At 45.0% G+C, this 27,202-nt stretch overlaps 1 protein-coding gene and 1 pseudogene across 1 annotated transcript; both read right to left on the bottom strand.

Annotated features, from left to right (window-relative positions):
• Nucleotides 1-1,767: 1,767 nt before the first annotated feature.
• On the bottom strand, nucleotides 1,768-14,374 carry LOC130109684 (troponin I, slow skeletal muscle-like). Its single transcript, XM_056276679.1, has 6 exons — nucleotides 14,318-14,374; nucleotides 12,020-12,061; nucleotides 11,219-11,350; nucleotides 8,942-9,031; nucleotides 8,332-8,499; nucleotides 1,768-2,202 (listed from the first exon to the last, which is right to left on the bottom strand). Exons 1-6 carry the CDS (start codon nucleotides 14,372-14,374, stop codon nucleotides 2,116-2,118), a joined length of 576 nt encoding a protein of 191 aa, XP_056132654.1. The 3' UTR covers nucleotides 1,768-2,115.
• Nucleotides 14,375-17,117: 2,743 nt separating this feature from the next.
• LOC130109683 (glutamate dehydrogenase 1, mitochondrial-like) overlaps nucleotides 17,118-27,202 on the bottom strand; it is a 45,767-nt pseudogene continuing 35,682 nt past the window's right edge.

Below are 27,202 nucleotides of genomic sequence, written 5' to 3'. Positions count from 1 at the left end.
CTAGTGCAGCTCAGGCACCTTATGTTGAGCAATTTCACCATAATACCAGCAATTTATGCCAAAAATGGGGGCTCTTATAGCCCGTTTCTTGCTTGTTTCAGTCTAACCTAAACTGACACAAAGCACAGCAGCAGAAAACAAACCTTTGAAATCATTCCTGCTGAAGATTCCCAACTGGGGAAAATATAACATTGTGTGGGATGTTTGATATCACCAACCAAGGAACACCCATCTGTGTACAATCAGAGGAGAAACCATCTGTTCATCATGAAAAAAAAGGGGGGGGGGCTGTCATGAACAAGAGTGTGAAATTGGAATTGCAAGGGAGAAAATAGAATGGCTGGTTTTTTTAGTGAGCTATTTTCATGTTGCCGGTCTTGTGACAAACTATTATGAAAAATTGCGGTGTTAATACTGTTTATGAAAATGAAAAGACTTTCATTAAAATTCTTTTCATTTTGTTGTCACCCATGCAGAAAACTGTATGTCGACCCCCCCCCAAAAAAATAAATCCAGATAAATATGTGTATATTTGCCCCTAAAATGAAAAACACAAGTCGGTAATGATTTGCATGAACTACATTACATGACACATTCATGACACAGCTATAGACAGTCTGTAGATATGCCATAACTGATCCAGTATGAGTCATAAAGGTTTTATTCACATGTTATGATTCCACCTTGCAGGCTGATAATTCTCATGTTAAACCCACTGACTGATTTTCTTGCCTCCACTAATTTTTTTTCTGTTGCTGTATGCCTGATGATGATACCATACCACATCTGGAGAGCTGAATCAAGTAGGCTTAACACAAGACTCAGTCAAGATGAGAAGTAGGCCTAACACAAGACTCAGTCAAGATCAGAAGTAGGCCTAGCACAAGACTCAGTCAAGGTGAGAAGTAGGCCTAACACAAGAACTATCATAACATGTGAATAAAACCTTTATGACTCATACTGGATCAGTTATGGCATATCTACAGACTGTCTCTAGTTGTGTAACGAATCTGTTGTGTAATGTAGTTCATGTAAATTGTTACCAGTCTTACAAGTACAAAGCATCTCTCTATCACTACAAACAGGCCATTGTCTTGTCACACACATTATTTAGTAAAATCCAATACAAACTAATTGAAAGGACATATCTGAATTGTCACAGGTTTGATATAGCCAAAGTGTGTTCACTGGGTTCCTTATCTGCTCCTTAAACCAACAGTAAGCTTCAGCTAGACGCCTGAAATGTAAACGTAAGAAGACAAAGAAAGGGCTGAGTCCACAACTGAGACTTGCTTGAAACTATAATTTCAACTGGCAATTCAGGGTGGACATTTCCCTTAATCCTTGTTTGGTTTCAGTGCCATCTGAGTGTTCAGAGTTCAGATAAGTTCAATAACCGAGCAAGGTAAAGAGGATATTATCCTTCCAGCAGTGTCAACATGCTGCCATGCCACAGACTTTATTCCCAAATCAGAGAATAGGAATAGAAGGTGATGCTTGGACAGCCCCTGGTGGAGATGATAATAAACTGAGCTTCATTAACGTTAGTCGGATGGTTTATTTGTTGTGTTATCAGCATCCTGACCTATACCGCCACCCACAGTTTGAAACAGAGAGTCGATTAAACCCTACAGCCAATTACTATGTGATAATACACAGATTTACTTACCCACGATTCACAATGAAGACCAACTTTAGTCATCTATAAGTGCAATTCAGATCGTTTACCTTGGAAGAACTGGTATGAAATATGACGTTAACCGGTACTGTCAATTTAACATGGTTCTTTTCAGAAGCAATTTAATGGAGAAAGTGACAATTAAACAATTGTTACTGTTAAAGTACTGCATACATAAATAGCAACCAAGACAATTCACATTTTTACTTAGATAGCATTAACCAATAAAACTGTTTGCATAACACAACACGTTTAAATTTACAAAAGGATAAATTTCCATGCGTGTACTTCAGTCTTTCATGTTTAATCACACATACCCATGGCACAAAATATCACAGTATCAAGGTAGTAATATTGAAATTAGCAGACAGCTGTGGGCCTCACAAAAGCAGCTAAAATAAAGCGGTTCCATTATCTAAATCAAATATGTAAACAGTTTACTGTTGAGCACTAAACTTCTTTTTCCTTCCCTCCATTCCAGACAGGGCCTCCACATTCTTACGCCAGTCTGTCACCTCTTCTTTCTGCAAGACAGACAGACAGACAGACAGACAGACAGACAGATAGATAGATAGATAGATAGATAGATAGATAGATAGATAGATAGATAGATAGATAGATAGATAGATAGATAGATAGATAGATAGATAGATAGATAGATAGATAGATAGATAGATAGATAGATAGATAGATAGATAGATAGATAGATAGATAGATAGATAGATAGATAGATAGATAGATAGATAGATAGATAGATAGATAGATGAATGGATGGATGGATAGATAGATAGATAAATAGATAAATAGATACAGACAGACACACAGAGAGCGACAGAGCGAGGGTGAGAGAGAGAGAGTGAGATGGCGATGGCAAGAGATAAGACAGAATTGGAGATGGAGAGACAGAGAGACACACACACAGAGAGAGAGAGAGAGAGAGAGAGAGAGAGAGAGAGAGAGAGAGAGAGAGAGAGAGAGAGAGAGAGAGAGAGAGAGAGAGAGAGAGAGAGAGAGAGAGAGAGAGAGAGAGAGATGGGGTTAAGCAGGGAAAAAGTCTGTCCTAAATTAAAAAGATGTCTGCATTTTTGAGTGCCATAATCTCTGCAAAGAGGCTCCTCTCCCCCGCCTACACTATTATAATAATGTGGTCAGTTTTATGTGTGTGTGTGTGTGTGTGTGTGTGTGTGTGTGTGTGTGTGTGTGTGTGTGTGTGTGTGTGTGTGTGTGTGTGTGTGTGTGTGTGTGTGTGTGTGTGTGTGTGTGTGTGTGTGTGTGTGTGATATTGAGTGGTGGAGGGAACCATGGAAACAGGGTACAGTACTCTACTAGATTTCCTTTGCACTAAGCGTGTGAATATGGCAAATTAACAAGTAGGGAAAAAAAACAGAAGAAGAAACAGTTCCGTCTTTTGGATTTAAAAATTAAATCACTGAACGGTGCTCTTAGAAATTTGCACTTGATAAGTTAGATAAAGGTGCGAAAATGCCAATTCCAGAGAACTATGGGGACTGCGTGCTTTGATTAAAATAAACTACTTTCTTCTGCCCGCTGCCTCAACAGAATGAGGGAACTATTCTTGCGCAAAAAAATAACAAACAAAGGGTTGATTAAATTTTCAATTAGCATATCTTTATGCAGAATACTCGCTATAGCTTGGAGGCTCATAATTAAGTAGAGGGTGATGCAACTTTAAATCACATACGTTACAACGTGCTGCATATACACCGTGGGCGAGGGGTCACCGAGGATTAACAGAGATTAGCTGTGCAGCACGCAGACTACCTGAACGGGTTCTCGTTATTGAGACTCATAATCATGCATACCATCCCGAGTGGGACAAAAAGTCTGAAGGCGAGGGTTTTGTGTCTCGCTCCAGGACATGTGGCTGCTGGGACACACTGGCTGTGGTGAGGATCAAGCCCTGTGACCTTCAAATTAGGTGCCGCCTCTTTTACCAATACAATTACAATCTACAATTTCATTTAGCATACGCTTTTATCCAAAGCGACGTACATCTGTTAGAAACAAGATTACCGTGCTTCCGGGTTAGTGTAGTGGTCTATTACGTTTCCTACCAACACGGGGATAGCTGGTTCGAATCCCCGTGTTATGGAGATTGTGTTAAGACACAACTGGCTGGGTATGTGGGTGGAAAGCCGAATGTGAGCGTGTGTCCTGGTTGCTGCATTAGCGCCTCCTCTGGTCAGTTGGGGGCCTGCTTGGGGGAGAGGGGGAACTGGAGGAATAGCGTGATCCTCCCACGCACTACGTCCCCCTGGTGAAACTCCTCACTGTCAGGTGAAAAGAAGTGGCTGGCGACTCCAAATGTATAGGAGGAGGCATGTGGTAGTCTGCCGCCCTCCCTGGATAAACAGAGGGGGTGGAGCAGCGACCAGGACGGCTCAGAAGAGTGGGGTAATTGGCCAAGTACAATTGGGGAGAAAAAAGGGGGGGAGGACAAAATTATCGCCATTTGAAAAATACATATACCTGCCCGACACCTTCTCTGCCAAAATTATTGCACCAAAATAAGACTTATCGCTAAGTATTACAGGTGTAAATAGTTAATAGGTGTTAGCTAATAGGTACGACAAACTGGTTGTTCACCCACCCTCTAAAAGCCATCCTAGGAGGAGTGATAGAAACAACCTTTCAGGTTCGTAACTACAGCCAAGCTGGACACACACACACACACACACACACACACACACACACACACACACACACACACACACACACACACACACACACACACACACACACACACACACGTACGCACATAAAATCCACGCACATACATACAGAGGCAACTCAACAAGACCTCATTAGCTTGTATATATCATATCACTGCTCACACATCACATCATATCAGATCTTAATTCTTTAACTGTGAATTCATGCCGAGACAGCCAAATACTCTGAACCTTCCCACGAAGGGATTGTTGTTCGCTCATCTAAATATATGGAGCTTAAGGAACAAGATTCATGAAATATGCAGTCTAATCGAATCAAATGATAATTAATGTACTAGCCATATCAAAGACACTTTTGATTCATCTGAGGACTCAGAGGTTGCAATACATGGCCACAGTTTGTTCAGGAGGGACAGAAATAAATATGATGGTGGAATTGCTATGTATGTTCAGAGTCATAGTCTAGCCAAACAGCATTATGACTTAATGACAAATTAAATAGATTTTCTGTGGCTACAGGTACACCTACCACATTTAAAACCTATTAGTCGGCTGCAGCTACAAGCCGCCTAGTGCGGATGTGAAATATCTTGAGGTTATTTATGAAATGTTGGTGACTGAAATCTATTTTCTGGGGGATCTGAATATTGATGCATTTAATCATAACTCTCCCATGTGGAAAAAGATTACGTCTGCAGCCATAACATGTAAATTGACTCAGGTAAGTGACATTACCAACCAGAATGCTTACAGACAAGTTACAACATCAATTTGCGGTGATCACTTCTTCATTAAAATGCCTGAGCACGGTTCCAAAGCTGTATCGGTAACACTGGGTTTCAGTGATCATAACTGAAATTATGATACTTTATACAATACTGAATTGCCCTTCTGGGATAAATAAAGTTGTCTGAATCTGAATACCCAGGCTGACTCTAAGATAAATTTAGAAGGTCTTATAAAGGGTTCAAGGAGTTCAGGAGTTATCTGAAGAAGAGTTTAAGAGTGTGCAATGCCTGAATGTATGTAGAGAAGAAGATCCGGGGAAATTATTTAAGGGCATTGCAGATAAACACGCCCCATTGACAAAGTGGACTGCTAGGTCAAATGGTACACCATGCATGGATGATGTGCTAAGGAACTTGATGGCCCAGCGTAATGACACTAAAAAGTTGCAGATAGAACTGGTACTTTATATGATAGACTAAGTTATTGTAAACTAAGAAATGCTGTGACCAAACTTGATAAATGGGAAAAAAAGAGAAGAATATCATAAGCTCAAAATTAATGAGGCTAAGAATGATGGAAAAAAAAAACTGGACAACTCTGAATAACATCATGGGGGAGAATTTGAATGTGCCTTACTCTTTTATTGAAACAGAAGGTGTATCTATTACTAAACCACATGATATCACTAATTATTTTAATAACTACTTTACAAGCAAGGTACACAAACTGAGAAATGCCATGAGTGTATCAGATGACTCAGTGTCACAAACCACCATAAAAGATGCACGAACCTTGGTGTGGCATATCACTTGTTCCACAGGTGTGGAACAAGTGATGATTTGAAAATGTCATCATCCATACATGTTTTTAAAAAGAAATTAAAACATAAATTAATTCAGAAATATCCTGCTGACTGATACACTAAAAACTTGCTAATTATGTGGCTCGGACTTTAGATTTATTTTTATTTAAAACTTTTTTTTGGTAGGTTTTATTCCTTTTATTTTTCTTTCCTTTTATATCTGTTACTCTTTATGTAAATTACTTTGCTTAAAGTATGGGCCCCCGTCCATAAGCTCTACTGAGCTTCCTTGGGGTGTCCCTTTTTACACCATTTTGTGTATTATATATGTATACATTTTATTTTTTCATATTTGTGTGAAATATGGTTGAAAGTTGAAGACTGCATCATCAAAGAGAGGCAGTGCATGTTTGAGTTTCACCACGCAGAAAAAGAATATGTTGAAAAGTTGCTGTTATCGCTCTCTGATGAAAAATCTCCAGGTACAGATAACCTAGATGGCAAATTACTCCGAATTACGGCCAAATATATATCGGCACCATTATGTCATATATTTAATAACTGTTTGGCTATGGTGTGTGCCCGGAGATTTGGAAAGAGGCAAAGGCCATTCCACTGTATAAGGATAATAGATCTGTCTTCACTGGTTGGTCCCAACAGTCCTCCTATTAGTCGTTTCCCAGTGCTGAGTAAATTACTAGAGAAAATTGTATATGTTCAAATCCAAGATACTTTTTTTAAAGTAACTGCTTGATTATGAGCCACCAGCATGCATATAGAGAAGGGCATTCCACAAACAGAGCATTAGCACAAATGAATGATTGGCTAAAGCGCATGGATGGCCAGAGGCTGGTGGGGGGCGGGGGGGGGTGATGTTAGATTTTAGTGCTGCTTTTGATATTATTGATTGCCTGTTGCTTGGAAAACTCAAATGTTATGACTTTAAATTCACTGTTTTATCCTGGATGGAGAGCTACCTATCCAGGAGAAGGCAGAGAGTGTTCTTCAAAAGGTAACTTTTCTGATAGCAAAGAGTTAAAATGTGGGGTTCCTCAGGGCAGTTGCTTAGGACCTCCTATATTCTATATTTACAAATGATCTCCCATCAGTATTAGATAAAAGCAATAGTGGTTATGTTTGTGGATGATTTGACTTTGCACAGTGCAGAATTAACATTTCAAGAGCTAACTGATGTACTGAGCATTGAGCTCAGAACAGTGGCTGAGTGGTTAAAGAAGAATAAATTAGTGCTGAACATTTCTAAAACAAAATGTATGGTGTTTGGATCTAGAAATATGCTGGTCAGTAATCCTAAACTAAGTTCATCACTTGGGGGAAAGCCAGAAGAACAAGTTAAAAAGACCAAGCTACTTGGCATTGTGTTGGATGCCAGACTTATGTAGACTGAACACATTAATACCGTAACTAAACTGGGTAAAAGAGCGTTTCAGTTACCAGTAAATGTTAAAAGTATGTAACGTCAAGAACTCTGAACCAAGTGATCCAAGCTTCAGTTTTGTCACACCTTGAGTACTGTCTAGTCATTTGGTCATCCACAGCTAAGAAAGACCTAGAAAAAACCCCCAACTCAATCTCCCTCAAAACAAAGCCGCCAGATTAGCCCTCCATTGTTCACTGTGCACAAATGCTTTTAAAATGCACAGAAATCTCTCGTGGCTTCCTGTAGAGAACAGATTACATTCCAGTCTTCTGATCTTCTTCAGGAATGTCTTAATTGACAAGAAACCACAGTATTTTTCTGACCAAGCGGTGTACATCAGAAGCGAACGTAACCATCCGACCAGACAGGCCAGCACAGGATATCTCTTACCACCTGGACCTAGGACAAATTTCCTCTAATCTATAAATTACAGAGCCACTACAGGATGGAATTCTTTACCAAATCACGTTATCAAAACAAATACCAGAGCTGCTTTCAAGAAAACAGTAAGAGTACTAATTGCAATTAACTGTAAGAACAAACAACAAATGAGCCATCTTGCTTGCTGATTGTTTTTTTTAAATGTCTAACGATTTGATGATGGATCTTTGTTTTCTAATTTCTGTTTTGTTTATAGCGTGTAATGATTTGATGATGGATTTTTGTAAGTCTGGATATATATAATGTATATAATTGTTTGTTAAATGTGTGCTTTCTGTGTTGGACCTCAGGAAGACTAGCTGACGTCATGGCCTTAGCTAATGGGGATCCTAATAAACTAACAGTTGAACCCTCTACCTACAAAATATTAATAATCTACATTATATAAAATGATCTGAAATGTTTGATCAATAAATCTCAGTTGGCAACTGTCCCGTACATGGGTATGAAAGTGCTTTGCAAGGAAACCTTCAAATATAAAGTTAAAATAACTTTTCTACTCATATCAAAGCTGAGAGTAAAGTAAAAACCCTGATCTCAACTTCACCTTCTCCTCTTCTTTCTTCACTGTCTTCAGGTTGGCTTTAAAGTCCGCCTTGGCTGATAGCTTGGCTTCAGCCAGACCTCCTAACACATCTCCAGACCTCTTGACTTTCTTCAGGTTTGGCTTCTTGTAGCTCTTCAGCTCTGAGATCTTCTGACTCAGAGACTGGATCTGAGGGTCAGCATCAGAAAAATCAGCATTACAAGGCATTATTTGCATTTTTCACTTTCACAGACTTGTAGTCTGGGGTGGATATTTTGCGGGCAACTACAGCGCAGATGTAAAAAACGTCTTTTGTTCCCTGTCCTTTGTGGATTAGAGCAGCTCGCAGAGGCTGTACAGTGAGAAGACAGCCTGATGTGATACGAGCCTTTCATACCAATTTTTGCAAGTTCCCAATGATTTCAGGCAGCACATGAAAAATAATGATTCCACTTTGGTGCAGCGAGAGATGCAAATAGATATAATGTTCGATGGAAGGCGAATTTAGAACACTGCATTTGATCTTCAAAGGCCTTAGATTACATCAGGTAAAGTACAAATGCAGTTAGCTTCCATCAACATTCTGACACAGAGTTAAACCTCTGTTCATTTCCATTACAAAGACACATACCTCTTTCTCATTCTTGGCCACCTTCACCTGAATATCGTAGCGCTCTTCATCCACTATGTCAATCTTTCGGTGCAAATCCTTACAGACCTCCTGTGAAGAGAACAGACTCGGTATTTTTTTAAACCACAAAGGGGATGTGAGGGAATGGGAAAAAATATATAAAGAAAAAGAAGCGATTCATCATTAAAGAGTAAGTAAAAACCAATGGCTTTGAAATTCTACTCAGTTTTTGACTAGGCAGGTGTCAGGATGCCTTTTAAAGCTTTGTTCTTCTGGAATGACGTGTGTACAGAAAAAACCCCCAAAAAACCAAGATACTGTTTACCTGTGAAACACATGGGGACCGTTACTGACAAGAACATGTCTGTTATAGCATAAAATGTCCAAAAAAATAAAATGAAAAAAAAAATAAATAAAAAATCCTGGTCTGTACATTGGCCTATTCTGAGAAGCGTAGGGCATTTTCACCAGCCTTGGGAGAGGCTCTTTATCAGATACCGGTATTTTGTAGATGAAAGTGATGAAAAGCAAATGCAATATTCAAGAGTAATCTTTGCACATATGACACACGAACGCCATCAAGGGAATAAGATAGGTATTTAGTCAAACTGCAAAAAAAAAAAAATCACCCCAACTCGCATTAACTTATAAAACCTTTTTTTTTGGCTTTTCTCCCCAATTGTACTTGGCCAATTACCCCACTCTTACGAGCCGTCCCGGTCGCTGCTCCACCCGCCCCCCTGCCGATCCGGGGAGGGCTGCAGATTACCTCATGTCTACTCCGATACATGGAGTCGCCAGCGACTTCTTTTCACCTGACAGAGAGGAGTTTCACCAGGGGTACGTAGCGCATGGGAGGATCACGCTATTCCCCCCAGTTCCCCCCCGAACAGGCGCCCCGACCGTCCAGAGGAGGCGCTAGTGCAGCGACCAGGACACATACCCACATTTGGCTTCCCACCCGCACACACAGCGAATTGTGTCTTTAGAGATGCCCGACCAAGTTGGAGGCAACACCGGGATCCGAACCTCTGATCCCGGTGTTGGTAGGCAACGGAATAGACCGCTACGCTACCCGGACGCCCCAGTGCAACTCATTTCGATAACGTTTTTCCGCTGAGTGACACAAAAGGGTGCTGACCATTTGAAGACGCCCCGTCTCTCTCGTCTTGGTGAGAGTATATCTGAAATAAGTGACATTACTTCAGCCCCATTGGTGGACAAATGGGATGTTTAAAACCGGAACTGAACACCGAATCCCTCGTGAACAGCAACACACTTCATCTCCTATGGCTCCAGTGGAACCAATTGTGGCCAGCAGCTGAAGTCGGTGGTTGAACTAAGCGGCTCCCCGGTGTGAATGTATATAAATGTATGAACATAAAGCACAGTGATGCTGGAGGAAAGAAAAGGGATATAACTGGAAAAAAAGTTCAGCAAAAAACCCTTGCCTGAACAAGTACAGCAGTTCTATTTCCAAATGCAATACATCCATTTTGGGAAACAATATTACTTGAATTTCCTCATTTAATAGTCTTTAAATTATGAGCTAGAGTTCAATTCACTGACCGAGTTCATCTCTACCCTCTTAAAATGTTCCACCGAGTTCATTTAAATGTTTTACTATCCATCATTTTGCAAACAATGTGTTGTGTGTAAGAGGAAATTTAATCCAATGCTCACTTAGTTAATCTTTTCATATCATCATGTATATTCATAGGCTTCGAGCGTAAACACTTGTATCCGATTATCATTCATCTAATGCATGTAATTCATCCATGTTTAATCAGTTCATTTTGAGTAGACGTTTTGCAGTCATCATATTTAAATTATCCATTTCAATAAGGGTTTCACAAATATATAATCATGGTCCCAGAATCATCATTTCACTGCACTATGGCAACACAAGTAGAGTAAATAATCTCTGTGTTCCTCCTTAGAATGGGATGTCAGGATAATTTGACCGAACCTCATCAGAGATAAAGTGGTTAATCTGCAAACTATCTGGGATCTGAGAGATGTGCTTAAAGTGGATGCTTTGCAGGACTTTCGGAGCCCTGTTTGTGCATGTTCGTTGACAAGCGTGTACCCAGCAACTCTCCCGACTGGATTATTTCAATAACGTGTGGATCATTTCTCATTTAAAGCAAGTGGTGCGGACCATTCTGTAGCAGTTGCTTCTCACCACGTGGTCGATAACCTAATCCCGTAGCAAAATTTAACACGCGGCACATCACGCTGCGGGAATCGTTTGCTCTCGGTGTACTGCATCTGTACCTGTAGCTCCTGGAGAGACAGACCGGAGAGACTGAGGGGTGGTGCATTCTTCTTTAACGCTGTCTCTCTCTCTGTGATCTTGGCTTTGTGCTCCTCCTCCAGCAATACCTCAGCCCTCTTCAGTAGCTTGCTCTGTCAATGAACCGACCATACAGTGACTGATATGACTACGTGTAAACGGGGTTGAGAGCGTAAGGCGTAGCTAGTGATGATTATCTTCCAGTTACAACATGTATTGGTGCCTTTCATATCCTTTTTTTTGGGGGGGGGGTGTTTCCCCCCTTTTCTCCCCAATTGGACTTGGTCAATTACCCCACTCTTCTGAGCCGTGCCGATCGCTGATCCACCGCCTCTGCCGATCCGGGAAGGGCTGCAGACTACCACGTGCCTGCTCCGATACATCTGGAGTCGTCAGCCGCTTCTTTTCACCTGACAGTGAGGAGTTTCACCAGGGGGATGTAGCGCGTGGGAGGATCACGCTATTCCCCCCAGTCCCCCCCCCCCAAACAGGCACCCCGACCGACCAGAGGAGGCGCTAGTGCAGCGACCAGACAAATACTCACATCCGGCTTCCCACCCGTAGACACGGCCAATTGTGTCTGGAGGGACGCCTGACCAAGCTGGAGGTAACACGGGGATTTGAACCAGCGATCCCCGAGTTGGTAGGCAACGGAATACACCGCCACGCTACCTGGACACCTCCACCTTTCATATCCTTTGATTACCCTCATTACATCAACCATTTCAGTTCACCAGCATCCGTTAGACTAACCAGAACCAGAAGAGGCAGAGTGGCTTTACCTTGAGCAGGAGCCTGCGGGTTGCTGAGTACTTTGGTTTTCTCTAAGAGACAAGAAAGCATTTTGTCAATTTATGGCTTCCGCAATTGAACTGGAGTCATTCAAAAAGGCCCATTATAAAGAAGAGCTCACACAACTGTAGGCATTGGCATGTACACACACACACACACACACACACACACACACACACACACACACACACACACATGCATGCACATGCACGCACGTACATGCACACACACGCACACACACGTCAATACCCAAACGCAGGTTTAACAAGGGTAATTATCAAAACATTAGAGGCATAATGCAGAACACTACCGAGGACATTACTCAGACAATACATGTGTTAATACTTATTGAATAACTAAGCAAAAAATGAACTAGGTGGGAGCATAACACCGTTACAATAAGCGCGTCATTATGCGACTGGGGTCGACAAGACAGCGATTAGAAAACCGGTAGCGTCAGCAGCAGCCACAAACAACAAGGTGTCAAACCAAGATCTACAACTCAAGCGATTCTTACAGGTCTGCGTCAGGGTGGAGGATGAGAAACAAACACATCAGGAGAAGGTAAATCATTTTCCTTCCGCGATCAATAACAAGGATATTACTCTGAAGATGAGTGATTGAAATGCATGGGCGTGTGTGACAGGCGGACACTCACCCCTCAGACATGGCTGTCCTTGTTTAGAGATTTCCTGATGGACAGCCAAAATAGTTTGATAAGCAATTTGCCTGGCTCACACATTCACAGCTCTGGCATTCTCGCACAGGGCACCATATGGCATGGATCATAAGATCACAAGATCTGATTATGAATTGTTATATCGTGTTGTCGGATTTGCAGGGAATAGCAAAACTGTTAACCTCTCAGATATCATTTATTTGATCATACCTACTATAATTAGCGCACGGGGGGAGGAGGGGCTGCACCCACCACTGGGGGGCTGGAGCTCCCCCTAGTGGTGGGTGCAGCCCACCCCCCCAGTAGTGGCAGGTGGCTGTGTAACATCTTAGACGCAACAGTATGCCTAACTTTTCCTAACGTACAAATGCAAAAAAACCAAAAACAACAAAAACAAACAAACAAACAAACAAACAAACAAACAAAAAACATGCCATTGTAAACAGTGGGCTAGGGCTAAGTGGAATGTACGTTTTTAATAACAAAGTGAGTAAACACTCCATTCCAAATCTGCTACACACACGCCTTACAAACAGAACAATGGCGTCATACTGTAGCGACCGGGGGAGGCGGTCGCTCTGACGGTCGGCGGTTCTGCGCTGTTAGATTTAAAATTGTGTTTAATGATGTGGTGTTCATGCTGGGGTTGTTCTTGTGTTGTTGCTTTGGGGGTTCGACTCAGACTAAGTAGGAGTCCGTTTACTGACTAACTGCCTGTAGGACCGTGACTGGGACCGATGTCGCCACTTGTGACATGGGGGGCTCATTACGTTGTTGTCAGTTCTGGTTCGTTCTGGTCAATGTGAGTAAAAAAAAAGCACTCCCGGGGTGGTGGTGCGGTGGATGGGGGGCACGGGAGTTGCGATTAAAAACAGACCCCTGTCTCTCGAATCATTCTTCCACACCGGCTCACCACAGTACTGTGGTGAAATTCAAGGTGCAGCCGGGGACCGCCACAGCCGGGACGCGAACCCGTGTCTCCCACTCCGCAAGCGACAACGTTAAGCACTCGACTGAAGGGTCCGACCCGTTGGTCAAGGACCAACGTGTCTACTTATCCATGCACGTTACAATACTTTTCGTGTTAGTTGGCAGCCCCCCCTACTTAAAACATCTTCCCGCGCGCCTGCTTGCTATGCATATGATAATTAATTCACACAGATGTTAATATCATGATAAAGTTGCAGCTGCACAGGGTCGGGTTTCTGTTAGTCATGAACAGCTACACCGTATTCACCGGTGATGTTTGCACATGCTCTCAGGTGGTAGCTAATATCAATATGCGTTGGACCTGCAGAGCTAAACGGATGTTGGGTGACCATAATTTAACATACACAGCAGCACAGACTGAAGAAGCCACTGGACGAGGCGCCAGTGATTATCAGGATGTAATTGCCCCAAAGCCTCCCCTCCCTCCCCCGCGGTCATCTTCCTCCCGTGGCTAGAACTGCTGCCCTTGCATCGGCTGTATCTTGTCCTACGATTTCTACAGAAAACGCTATTATGGCCATCTCTCCCGGGACCGGATCGACAGGGTCCCCTCTCGGCCCAAGCTCGGGATAAAAATGGCTGACCTCGCCTCCCTCATCACACACAGAAATGAGGGTACCTGCGCGAGGGGCGAAAGTTCACGCGGCGGGTTAATAGGGTCCTCGGATGAAATCATGCGACGATACAGGGAGGGAAAAAGGGCGACGGTAAAGAAAGAAAGAGGATTTAAAAGAAGAAGATCCTTCGATTATTTCCGCTGCGCTTTGAATCCCTGCGTCCTCCTCGTAGATATCCGCCCCACTTGTGCGGCTGAACATCCCTCAGACGTGTCAAAGAAGAGCAGGCGTTCGCAGGCGATAAGGTTTTCGTGCTATTATGGAGGAGTAGGGAGCATGTTGGGGGGGGGCGGTCTCCGCCGTACGGAGGACCAGGAGGTAGCGGCTGAGTAAAGACGCCGTCCGCCTTAATGTCAGCACCGTGACATAACACGCAGGCGCTGAACCCGTAACCTTCACCGTGACACACCGCTCCGTGTTTCTGCTGGCCTTATTAACTCCCCTATGCCAGAACACACCGAGAGGCCTATCTGAAGCCCCCCCCCCACCGCGGGGGGGCGCACACACACATACACATATATATATATACACACACACTCACACAAGGACACATATACACACAGCCACAGCTACACACACACACACACACACACACACACACTCACACAAGGACACATATACACACAGCCACAGCTATATACACACACACACACACACACACACACACACACAAACACGCGTTACAAAGACTTGGGTCATCTTGTTAGAAGGTTACAGGTGATAACAGTGACCAGGAAGTGTCCCTCTTTTTTTCTTTACACGGACACGTACTAATAGACACACACACACACACGCGCGCGCGCGCGCACGCACACACGCACAAACACACAGCCCATATAGCAACGCCTAGGGCCGGAGAATGAATAAGAATGTGGATGAGGAACGGACGCAATGCTCTGTTTTACGAGGAAGTGATCCGACACCAATAAAAGGCAACTTTATTGGGCGAGTTTCCGGCTGGAGAGATATGCTAACACCAGCCAATTACTCACTCGTACGTGCGCGCGCGCGCACACACACACACAAAATGCAGCTCAACGACACTTCATCAGCTTGTATACACCACTGCTCGCACGTCGCGTTGGAAACAGACAATTACCTCTTAAACAAAATCCTCCCAAAATCTCATCCAGCGTAGAGTATCATAAAACCATTTGAAACGCCAAAAAGCAGAACCCTCCGCTACATTTTTAATCATTTGTTTGTTTGTTAGTTTCATAATGCTTCATCATCAGAAAACTTACCCCAAAGAGGCAATTCTGTCTGGGGGTGAACGTGTTTAGCTGGCGATAACAACAATATGAGGAAAAAAGTGGCTTGGGATTTTGGATGATTGGTTTATAGGTGGTGCTGACCTGCCGTGTGAATGGCTGTCTATAACGGGTCTCTGGAACGCCTCTCTCTCCCGACATTGGTCACATTGTGCAGCCTCGCTGCCAAAAACCTGCAAAGCTGTTCCCCAGGCCATGCTGACCTTTCCCTCCACTTCTGACTAAACCACCTAATTTAGAATGAAGTGTGAGGCCAGCACGTTTCATATCATGTGGCGTGGCAGCTTCATCGCGGCACTATAGCTGTTTACCGTTGACAAAATCAGAGATACTTGCAAAATCATGCACCTGTCTACTGGCAAAAGCATGCAGTCAAAAGCATGCACCTGTCTCAAACCGGCTGAGGGAACGAGAGTTATTTTCTAACCAATCAACGGTGTCTTTTTGTGCAGCTCTGTGCAATATGTCGATATAATATATAACATCCATATCTGGGATTTTGGTAATTGCAATATGGTGATGAAACTTGTAATTCCCTGTTCTTAAAGGCTGCATTACAGTAAATTAATAACAATTTTCTGAACGTATTAGACCGTGTTGGCTGAGTGAAACGAGCAATGAATGCCTCGACCCCTTTAGCCATCATATCCACATTACTAATTATAGGCGGCACGGTGGCCCAGTGGTTAGTGCTGTCGCCTCACAGCAACAAGGTCCTGGGTTCGGACCCCGGGGTTGTGCAACCTTGGGGGGGGGGGTCATCCCAGGTCATCCTCTGTGTGGAGTCTGCATGCTCTCCCCGTGTCTGCGGTGGGTTTTCTCCGGGTGCTCCGGTTTCCCCAACCATCAGAAAGACATGCATGTTAGGGTTAGTACTCCTGGCTGTGCCCCCGACCGAGGCATGGCGAGAAGAACTGGATTTGGTCCCCGGGCGCTGCACGGCGGCTGCCCACTGCTCCCACCTACACAGCTAGGATGGGTTAAACGCAGAGCAGAATTTTCCTAAGGAGATCAACAGAGTATTTGAAATAAAAAAATAAAATAACATCTCAATGGTCAACCCCAAAACATTTACACAACCTATTAAGTATTCAGTGGAAAAATACTGTGATATCCGATTGCCGATATTGCCCGGCCCTATTTTCGTGGCATGCGAATAGTCACTGTCCAAATATTGCCAGTATTCATGGCAGCTGAGCATGCAGTATTTGGACAGCAAACTCCTAAAGTGTCCAATCTCATCCCAGGAAAGAAAGAAAAAAGGCGCCTTGGGGCCATAACCATAACTGTGGTCCATAATTCTGGCCGGGGAATATCACCCCCACCGCCGCCCCAATACGACTACCTCCAAAGACAACACTGGCTGTGGATGTTATTACGGTCAGGTGGTGCAGTCATAAAGGTTCATAATTGTTTAATGGAGCATTTTATGAGACCTCGAGACACCGTGATTCACTGGAGCCCAAAGGCTCTGAATTCCAGACGAGGACACAGTGGGTTTATTAATGCGAGGCTAATCACAGGTGGGCCCTTATCCTCCTTTGGTTCTGGGCAGCTGCTGAAACTGTGTGCAGACCTGAAAGTGGGGCGGGGGGAGGAGGGGGAGGGGTGGTTGGGTGCACATCCAGAGACTGTCTGTCTGTCCGTCCGTCCGTCAGAGTGCACCTGACCTTGCTCTTTGGCTCCGGGCACAAAAACTTGAAAGCAAGGACGAGGACGTTCTGTTCCACCGGCACAAGCAGATGTGCACTAACACAAACACAACACACAACTGCACATTCACAAATGCTCACACGCTTACAGGGGTATAGATACATAGCGTAGGCACACTCACTGACACAGACACACTAGCCAATAAATAATATGTGCTAAAGAGCCACCCCCCCTCCCCTGACACACACACACACACACACACACACACACACACACACACACACACACACACACACACACACACACACACACATGCACACATACTCCCTTACGTTTAAAGCAACTGATAATGCATAAACACATAAGGACGGTTGCGTTAGGAATCTACACAACACATTGTTCCATGGACGAAAATAGCCTTTGCACAGCTGTGTGTGTGTGCAGTGATGCACAGTAATTTGACACTGTCCCAGGGCACAGTTCACCATGAGCTGAATATGCCCCTGTACACACACACACAAACACACGCACGCACGCACACGCACGCACACACACGCACGCGCACACGCAAAAAACACAAATGTAAAGAATCACATACCACATATATGCACACAAACACACACACACACACACAAAGAGAAAGCCACAAACAAACACATAGAACCAAGCAAATATACAGGGAAACACACTACTCTTACTTTCATGCACACACACACGCACACAGACATACAAACAGCTCACGTTGACTATGATAAGTTGTTTCTTCATGCTGAATTTTATAAACTGGGGGTTTACAGTGGCAAGACAGTATATATAAATAAATAAATGGATAAATAAATACAAATATATATATAATCCAGTGAGCCAAGTAAATTCTTTATGAGACAGTACAAGCCTGTTTCATGCCATAAGCAATCATCAGCTGTCAATAAAGCTACTGTGAAAGATCATACCATTTACTGCCTCGTCATGCACATCACGTGCACCGCGTCCAGTGGGGAAGGGGGAGGTGGGACATTGAATGTCACACCTCCACGACTCCACGTGTATCGGAGGCGGCATGTGGTAGCCTGCAGCCCTCCCTGGATCGGCATAGGGGGGTGGAGGAGTGACCGGGACGGCTCGGAAGAATGGGGTATAATTGGACAGGTACAATTGGGGAGAAAAGGGGGGACCCCCCCCAAAAAAATGCAAAAGGCTTCAAAGACCAAGGGACCGTCTTGGTCATACCGCTTCACAAATAACACGAGCGCCCCAAAACTCAGGTTATGCAGGAGGCTTTTGGAGATTTCAAGGAACCGCAAAGGGTAATGCTGTCACACACGGAGCTAATTATTCCGTTTTTATAACTTCGTAATTTCACAATCAGCCTCTTCGTGGGGTTGGGAGCCCTGTGAAGTCGGACATGAATTTGAAATAGTTCATTTATAGAAAAAGAGTAGACTGTGGTTCAAGACACAGTAAAGGGAAATTAACTCGGGGAACTTCTAATAATGATCTATGAACCAGGGGAATAATGCCCATGTTGGACCAGTCTGAATTCAATTCAACTTTCACAGATTACGAGGCAATTTACAGCTAAAAATGCAACACAGAAATTTAGAATAAGAAGAAAACTGATGCAACATTGATTTATGTAGACAGCTAACAAAACTCGTCTTCAGCCCCCCCTCCTTTTAAACACACACACACACACACACACACACACACACACACACACACACACACACACACACACACACACACACACCATGTCACCCCATACTTGTGGGGACCCCTCATTGACTACATTCAGTCCCTAGCCCTTAAGTCTAACCTTAACCATCATAACTACACCTAACTAATGCCTAATGGGTTGCTGAAGCGTCTTGTGGTGTAGGCTGAAAGGTTCAGGCTACCGATTCCTGCACGCGTGACATACCCCGGATAGGCCCCTCCTCGCGGTACTGACCGGACTTCACTTGTGGAGTTGGCGCAACCTGGGCAGCACTCTGCTGGCTAAAGCCAAACGGGACCGCGGACTGGCGGCTATAAAAACCCCACACATCCCTGGCTCGTAAGTGCCTCACAAGTGGGCAGTCCGGACTCCCAGTCCGACCATCTCTTGGGTGCAACCTGTGGCGAATCCCATCGTCTTCACTCTTGTGTCGCCATGGAACTAGATCCTCCGCGGTCGGACCTGACCACCGATGTAAGCAAGGCTTTAGTGGACGGCTCCGAGAGTTTTTTGAGGACCTCAATCACGCGCCTTAATCTCTTGGAATGGATCCTCACACGCGAGAGACGCCAACGACGACGACGACATGCCTAACCTTAACCCTTAACCTAGCTTTAACCTAACCCTAAACCCAAGTCCTGACCCTAAAGTAGACCCTTTTCCTCACGGGGACCCATAAAATGTCCCCACAAGGTAGGTGGTTTCAGGTTTTTCTATCCTAATGGGGACATCTGATCCCCATTAGGATACCGATACACACATACACCGAATCAAACAACAGATACACTAATTAGAAGTAGTACCGTACACAGGCCAACTGCTCCTCACATTTACAGGACACCAAACGCACTGCAACGAGCTTCATTAATAAAAACAGTACGTGACGGGTGCTTTCTAGGAAAACAACTTCTATTTCTGTACATTCGTTTGGCTGGACCGTTATGAAGCACTTCAGAAGGGTTTTGGAAAGGAAAGATGGGTTCCACGTTCTGGGATAAAGGGCAATTTATTTACGGAAATGTGTTTGTTAAACACAAATATTGTCACAACATGTATGGTCACGTCTTGTGAGCCCATGTGGGCTGAGCAGCGGGAGTGGAGGACACTGAAATAAAACAAACATTATATATATATATATATATATATATATATATATAGTGTGTGTGTGTGTGTGTGTGTGTGTGCGTGTGTATATGAGTGTGGACACACACACACACACACACACACACTATATATATATATATATATATATATATATATATATATATATATAGTGTGTGTGTGTGTGTGTGCGTGTGTATATGAGTGTGGACACACACACACACACACACACACACACACACACACACACACACACACACACACACACAAAGCCTTGCCATGAAGCCGAGCGCGTTAAGCCGCCCCAATCAGATGACAGACACTCGGCAGGTTTGGTATTAGAACGACAGACCTGTAGCTAGACTCTCATGCATGCGAGCTATTAGTCTAATCCTGTCTTTGAGGTAACGAGGAGATTTGACGCGCCGTCAAGTGCGGCGCGTTTGACTTGCGGCCCGGTCCACGTCCCCGCTGCTCGAATGAGTCCCCGTTTCGCTTGTGTGATGCCGCGTCGATGATCTCCCCGCGGCTTTCGTCAACGAAGACAACGCTGGTCATTATCTCGCCACGCTCGGCTTACGGCCGAGTCAGGGTGCTCCGCAAACATGGAGCCGGTTAAATTAACAGCGTCCAAGAAATCCCGCGTCTTACTGGCACTTGCCTGAGGATCACTGAAAGAAATGATAAAATCTCATGTTTACTTTGCTTTTTGGAAGGATAAACTGACTGCAGGGAGTAGGATTACTTTTTTTCTTCTCCATCCTCTGCTTGACCACAAGTTTACACTCCCACCAAAGGCACGACGGGCCAGCGCCTATTAATGCACATCCGAACTTGAGCACCAACAGAAGCCTTTGGAGAGCTGTGGGATCCAGCCTGACTTGAGCGCCATGACATGTGATTGTGACGGTGGATTGGGCTTTGCATGCGAACCGTGGTAATAATATGATCACTAAACACCCCAGCCACCAACATCCACACCCTTACACTGCACTGGTGTGGTTCAAATTTAATTAAGACTGGATTTACACGACCATATTTCCCATTAAATGGCTCCTCGCGACCCATTGCTGTCGGTGCCAACTGGTTCCCCTGCATTGCACTACACCAGCAAAGCAGGTGACGTCATATATTTACACACACACACACACACACACACACACACACACACACACACACACACACACACACGCTAACCCTCACTTTTTCCCATTAGTTTGAAGTCTATGGGTGATATGAGTACTTAATGCCAGGACACGCATGGTTGGATTACTGAAGGGGCCTACCCGGCCCACACCCAGGGGCCCCAAGGACTCAGAGGGCCCCTAAGCCACGGCCTCTGCATGAAGTCGCTGTTATTAACTTTGCATTTCTTGTCGCACAGTCAAAGGGCTTAGTCACTCGCGTCAATAACAGAGCCTCGAAAGTCCTACTGACAAACTGATGGGAACCGCAGGTGAATGAATGTCTCACTTAATATGCTGCTAATATGCTGCTGGCGTGAAAGGGGTGTGGGTGGGGGTGGGGACGGCGGGGAGCTTTTACGCGTCCTTGCCCAGGGGGCCATTGTCTCATATAATCCGCCTCAAAGTGTTGTCATCAAACTGAGACAACTGTTTGAAGCAAACAATAAATGCATGAATTTCAATTGTCAACTTATAAAAATTCACAGGATTGGCCCACGGTGAGAAAAGACAACTCAGTTTAAAAGTGCAATCAAAAATTTATTTGGCCATTTAAATGTGAATGTATTAGCATACTAGGCGTAAGAGTTTGACAAGCAGAAGGGACATAATCACCTTTAGTTTACCCATTATTACTCAAAATGAATTTGTGTCTTACCCTTTAAAAATACTTTTACTGGTGCATCCGGGTGGCGTGGCGGTCTATTCTGCTACCTACCAACACAGGGATCGCCGGTTCAAACCCCCGTGTTACCTCCTGCTTAGTCAGGCGTCCCTACAGACACAAGCGGCCGTTTCTGCAGGCGGGAAGCCGGATGTGGGTATGTGTCCTGGTCGCTGCACTAACGCCTCCTCCGGTCGGTCGGGGCGCCTGTTCAGGGGGGATTAGTGTGATCCTCCCGCGCGCTACGTCCCCCTGGTGAGACTCCTCACTGTCAGGTGAAAAGAAGCGGCTGGTGACTCCACATGTATTGGAGGAGATATGCGGTAGTTTGCAGCCCTCCCCGGATCGGCAGAGGGGGTGGAGCAGAGACCGGGATGGCTCGGAAGAGTGGGGTAATTGGCCAAGTACAATTGGGGACAAAAAGGGCAGACTTTTTTTTTTTACTGGCTAAAAATACATTTACAGCGGTCCCACTCTTAGGGAATTGTTTTCTGGGACCTTTCAAACACATTTTTTATTACTTTTACTTGGACACACAAAACAGCGGTGACTCATAGGTCATATTGTTCAGTATGAACTATCAGTGGAAGTCTATAAACTATCTACTGCTCACTGAGCGAACTCCCGATGCGCAATCTAAACATAGGCTAAAAATCACACTAAAAATATGTTATGTCAGCTGGTAAAAAACAAGATTTCATAACATAACCTTACAGTTTTCCACAAACTAAATAGTATTTCTGGGAAAATTTGATCGATCTTATCATTTTGCTCTTCGACCGCTCGGAAATTAGTGTTTGGCTGGAGCACAACAGCGGGGCTGGCCCTACACATGCGGTTGTCCGTCAGCGACTGAGTGAGTGATGGAGTTTCCCCATTGGTCGGACGGCCGAGTCGGAGCCTTCCCATTGGCCGTTGCTCTTTCAGAATGAATCGTGCAAACAGTTTTCTATTATACCACCAGGGGGCATTTACAGTGCCTCCATTGTAACAATTTTTTTACCCCCTTTTCTCCCCAATTGTATCCGGCCAATTACCCCACTCTTCCGAGCCATCCGGGTCGCTACTCCACCCCCACTGCTGATCCGGGGAGGGCTGAAGACTACCACATGCCTCCTCCAATACATGTGGAGTCGCCAGCCGCTTCTTTTCACCTGACAGTGGAGTTTCGCCAGGGCGGACGTAACGCGTGGGAGGGTCACGCTATTCCCCCCACCCCCCAAAAAAGGCGCCCCGACCGACCGACCGGAGGAGGCGCTAGTGCAGCGACCAGGACACATACCCACATCCAGCTTCCCACCCGCAGACACGACCAATTGTGTCTGTAGGGATGCCCGACGAAGCCGGAGGTAACATGGGGATTCGAACCGGCGATCTCCGTGTTGGTAGGCAACGGAATAGACCGCTATGCTACCCTGACACCCCTCTGCTGTAACAAATTGACCACAATTCCACAAATTAACCATTACACAGTCCACCTAGTCTTGTTACTTTACATTTCCATGTTCTCCAAGACTCTTGAGAGTAAAACTCTTGTTTTGTTGTTTCACACCCCTGCTGTGACACACACACACAAAACAAAAACACTGAGGCTTTAATCAGCATACTACATGTTTAATTCCATTCCCAAACCAACAAACACAATTTTTTTTATGTGTCTTCTCAGAGTTTGTCTGCCTCCCCCTCCTCTCGGCTCACAGAAGGTGGCACATTGTTTAATACGGATGGAAGCCCTGAATCGGTTGTGTGCCCTGTGGGAAGACGGCAAAAGGCAGGGGGCCTCCTCTGTTATCTCTTGACACACTTACATACACACACAGGCATTTTTTATTTTATTTTTTTTGGCTCTGAACCGGGGTGAATTTCAAACAAATCTCCTGTGCCTATCACATCCTCTCCTCCGCCATTTACACGGGGAGTGTACCAGGAGGAGGAGGAGGAGGAAGGGGGGTGGGGGTCTCGGAGCTGACCTAAAAACAATTCCTTCAGGACGATCTCAAATGTCTCAAAGACACAAGGCCACACTATCAAATATTTACCACAAAGCTGTACCCGGGTGCTTTTTGCAGGGGTGGGTGGGTGGTGATGGAGGTGGATGGGTTGGGGTGGGGGCTCGGCAGAGAGGGTCTTTGAAAAGGAGTCAAAAGCATCTGTGCAGCAGTACATCGGAGCTCCCTCTCTCCGCTAGTCTCTCTGAATGAGAAAATGCAAAAGCAAGACAGGGAGACGGGGGGTGGGGTGGGGGGGGGGCATCTTCCTCTTCACTTGCCCTCAATTCAGCTGTGTGATTATATGGGGCAGTATAGAAGTCGTTGAATGTGACGGATGCTCGCCGTAATTCTTTCTATGCTCCGGGATCATGCGAGGAACATTTGCATATATATGATCGCACCGCACAATGCGGTGTAATCTCGGCAACACGTGCACGGATAAACTCACCGCACACCAGTGACTTAAGCCCTCGAGCCCAATTCCACATGCTGCTCGCAATTAAGGTGCTCTACGGGCTGTTAGCTATTTGGGATTACTGTTACTCGACATTCATTTGAAATATTGCTGCAGAAGGCTGAATAGAAAGATGTGCAGCGGAAAGCCCCGAAAAACATGTCATTGGCGCACATGCAGTTCAAAGTTTTCGGCGGTGCACCGTGCCAGTGTTTTGCCCTCAGCGCACAGCAACACAGGTGTGTACCGGTGAGTGGTTATTTCTGCTGATATCCACAGGGGGGTACAGTTTCTCTGCTGTCAGTTGCATTCGCACCTCCGCAAGGAGACGTGGGGAAACGGATGCCATGAATCCAAATGAGAGGCCCTGTAAACATGTCACAGACAGTTGTTAAAGATGATAATGAAAACCAGGTTTCCGGAGCGCACGGCACAATGGCTCCATTTTCCAATATACGGAAAGATGGGACGGGAAGCCGAGGGGAGAGTTTTAGCGTGAGGAGATGAAGAATTGTGATTTTACACCGTCTCGGAGAACGCTTTATAATGCTGCCTTCTTAAATCCCTCAACCCTTTTGACAGCCGAACAGCCGCCACCCCATTCGCGCAAGCAATTATTGTCGATTTTAATTGCGTTGTTGTGAAACGCAACATCTCTGTCACTCAACTGTGATGGCTGTTACCTCTGTCTACGCTGCAACTGTGACTGAATTCCTGCTGGTGTGTGTGTGTGTGTGTGTGTGTGTGTGTGCGTGTGTGTGTGTGTGTGTGGTGGTTTTTTTGTATGTGTTTGCACGCTTGTGTCTAGTTTGTGCACGTTTGTCCTCTGCTCGTGTGTGCCTTGTGTTTGAATGGGCCAGCGTTGCTCTGACACGTTGGATCAACCTGTGGGGCTGGCAGTGTCTCGGAGGTGACAGCAGGGTGGAGACAGAGGTCAATCGGCTTTTCTTCAGGGGACACGGCGCTGTCTGCCCCAGGGCCGCCGTGTCTTCATCGTCTGTGAGGAGAGTTCCAAAATAAGAGAGGAATAATATTACAATTTTGTAATTTTTTCCAATTTACAATTATATTACATATATATATAATATTATATTATCCATCCATTATCCAAGCCGCTTATCCCAACCGGGGTCGCGGGAGCCTATCCCAGCAGTCATTAGGCAGCAGGTAGGGAGAAACCCTGGACAGGCCGCCAATCCATCACAACCCCCCTCCCACACACACACACACACGCACGCACGCACGCACCTATGGACAAGTTAGTATGGCCGATTCACCTGACCTACATGTCATTAGACTGTGGGAGGAAACCGCAGCCCCCGCAGGAAACCCACACAGACACGGGGAGAACATGCAAACTCCACAGAGAGGACGACCCGGGACGATCCCCGAGGTTGGACTACCCCGGGGGCTCGAACCCAGGACCTTCTTGCTGCGAGGTCACTGCGCTCACCACTGCACCACCATGCCGCCCTATTATCCTAAAATTAGTAGCTCAGGGTGCTTTACATTAAAGAGAAGCACATTAAAAACAATCACAAGCAGGAAAAAAAATAGAACAAAAAGTGCTTTAGGGTTAACAAAGAATGAAGATCAGAAATCAAATTAAGGGCGTACAAATTGACAGAAGTCAAATACTGGAACGAGAAGATTGTGAGAAATAATAAAACGACTATAATAACGATCAAATAACAGGCAATGAAAAAAATAAATGACAGTTTTAATCAAAAGCTAAATAAATTAGAAGGATATGATTAAAGCCTTCGTTTGAAAATATCCACCGAACTCGCCTCTCATGTCTTTAGGTGGCATTTCCCAGTTTAGCGGCATTGTTAGAGAGGGCTCTATTCTGCTCTATTCTGTTCTGTCCTAGGAAGTCCAGATCGTACATTATAATGCTGCAAGTGGTTTGTTTCAAGAACAACCGCGGTGGAAAAACACTCAGTGTTACTGCACCGTGACAATGGACAAATGAACCATACTACCGTCTCACAGCCTAGCGTTACCCACTACTTCCAAGTCTCCTTCCGCTCTGATTTATGATTCACAGAAAACCTGGGGCAACCTCAAGGTTTTACTATGGCACTTCATCTGCGTGACATATGACGGTGTGTGTTAAACTGAGCAACACAGGACACGAAAACATATATTTGGGGTTTAATTCTGATTGCTGGGTCTACTCGTTGAGCCCAGTGGTCGATAGGAAGAACCCAGCTGGTTGGATCTCACTTTCCGCCCTCAATCCATCCATTATCCGAACCGCTTATCCTGCTCTTAGGGCAGCGGGGATGCTGGAGGCTATCTCAGCAGCCATTGGGCAGCAGGCGGGGAGACACCCAGGACAAGCCGTCAGTCCATCACAGGGCTGAGACACACACACACACACACACACACACACACACACACACACACACACACACCTAGGGACAATTTAGCATGGTCGATTCACCTGACCTATATATCTTTGGACTGTGGGAGGAGGAAACCCACGCAGATACGGGGAGAACATGCAAACTCCATACAGAGGACGACCTGGGATGACCTCCAAGGTTGGACAAACCCAGGGTTCAAACCCCAGACCTTCTTGCTGTGAGGCGACCGCGCTAACCACTATGCCACTGTGCCGCCTTCCAAATCTTCCAAAAGAAAAGTCCAACTGAATCCAAATAAAATAAAGCAGTGGACTTATTCCACAAAAGAAAACATTGTTTTGGATGTTTTGTTAATTTTCACATTAACATTCACAACTCTGTATGAACGCTCTTACTCACATCCCACTATCATAGTCGCTGCAACCACGTGCTAAAGATGGCTCTGAGGTTTTTCCACAATTAATTCAATGGCAGCAACCT

Source organism: Lampris incognitus, chromosome 3 (genome assembly GCF_029633865.1).
Source record: "Lampris incognitus isolate fLamInc1 chromosome 3, fLamInc1.hap2, whole genome shotgun sequence".
Taxonomy (NCBI): domain Eukaryota; kingdom Metazoa; phylum Chordata; class Actinopteri; order Lampriformes; family Lampridae; genus Lampris; species Lampris incognitus.
This window is presented reverse-complemented; position numbering and strand designations above follow the sequence as displayed.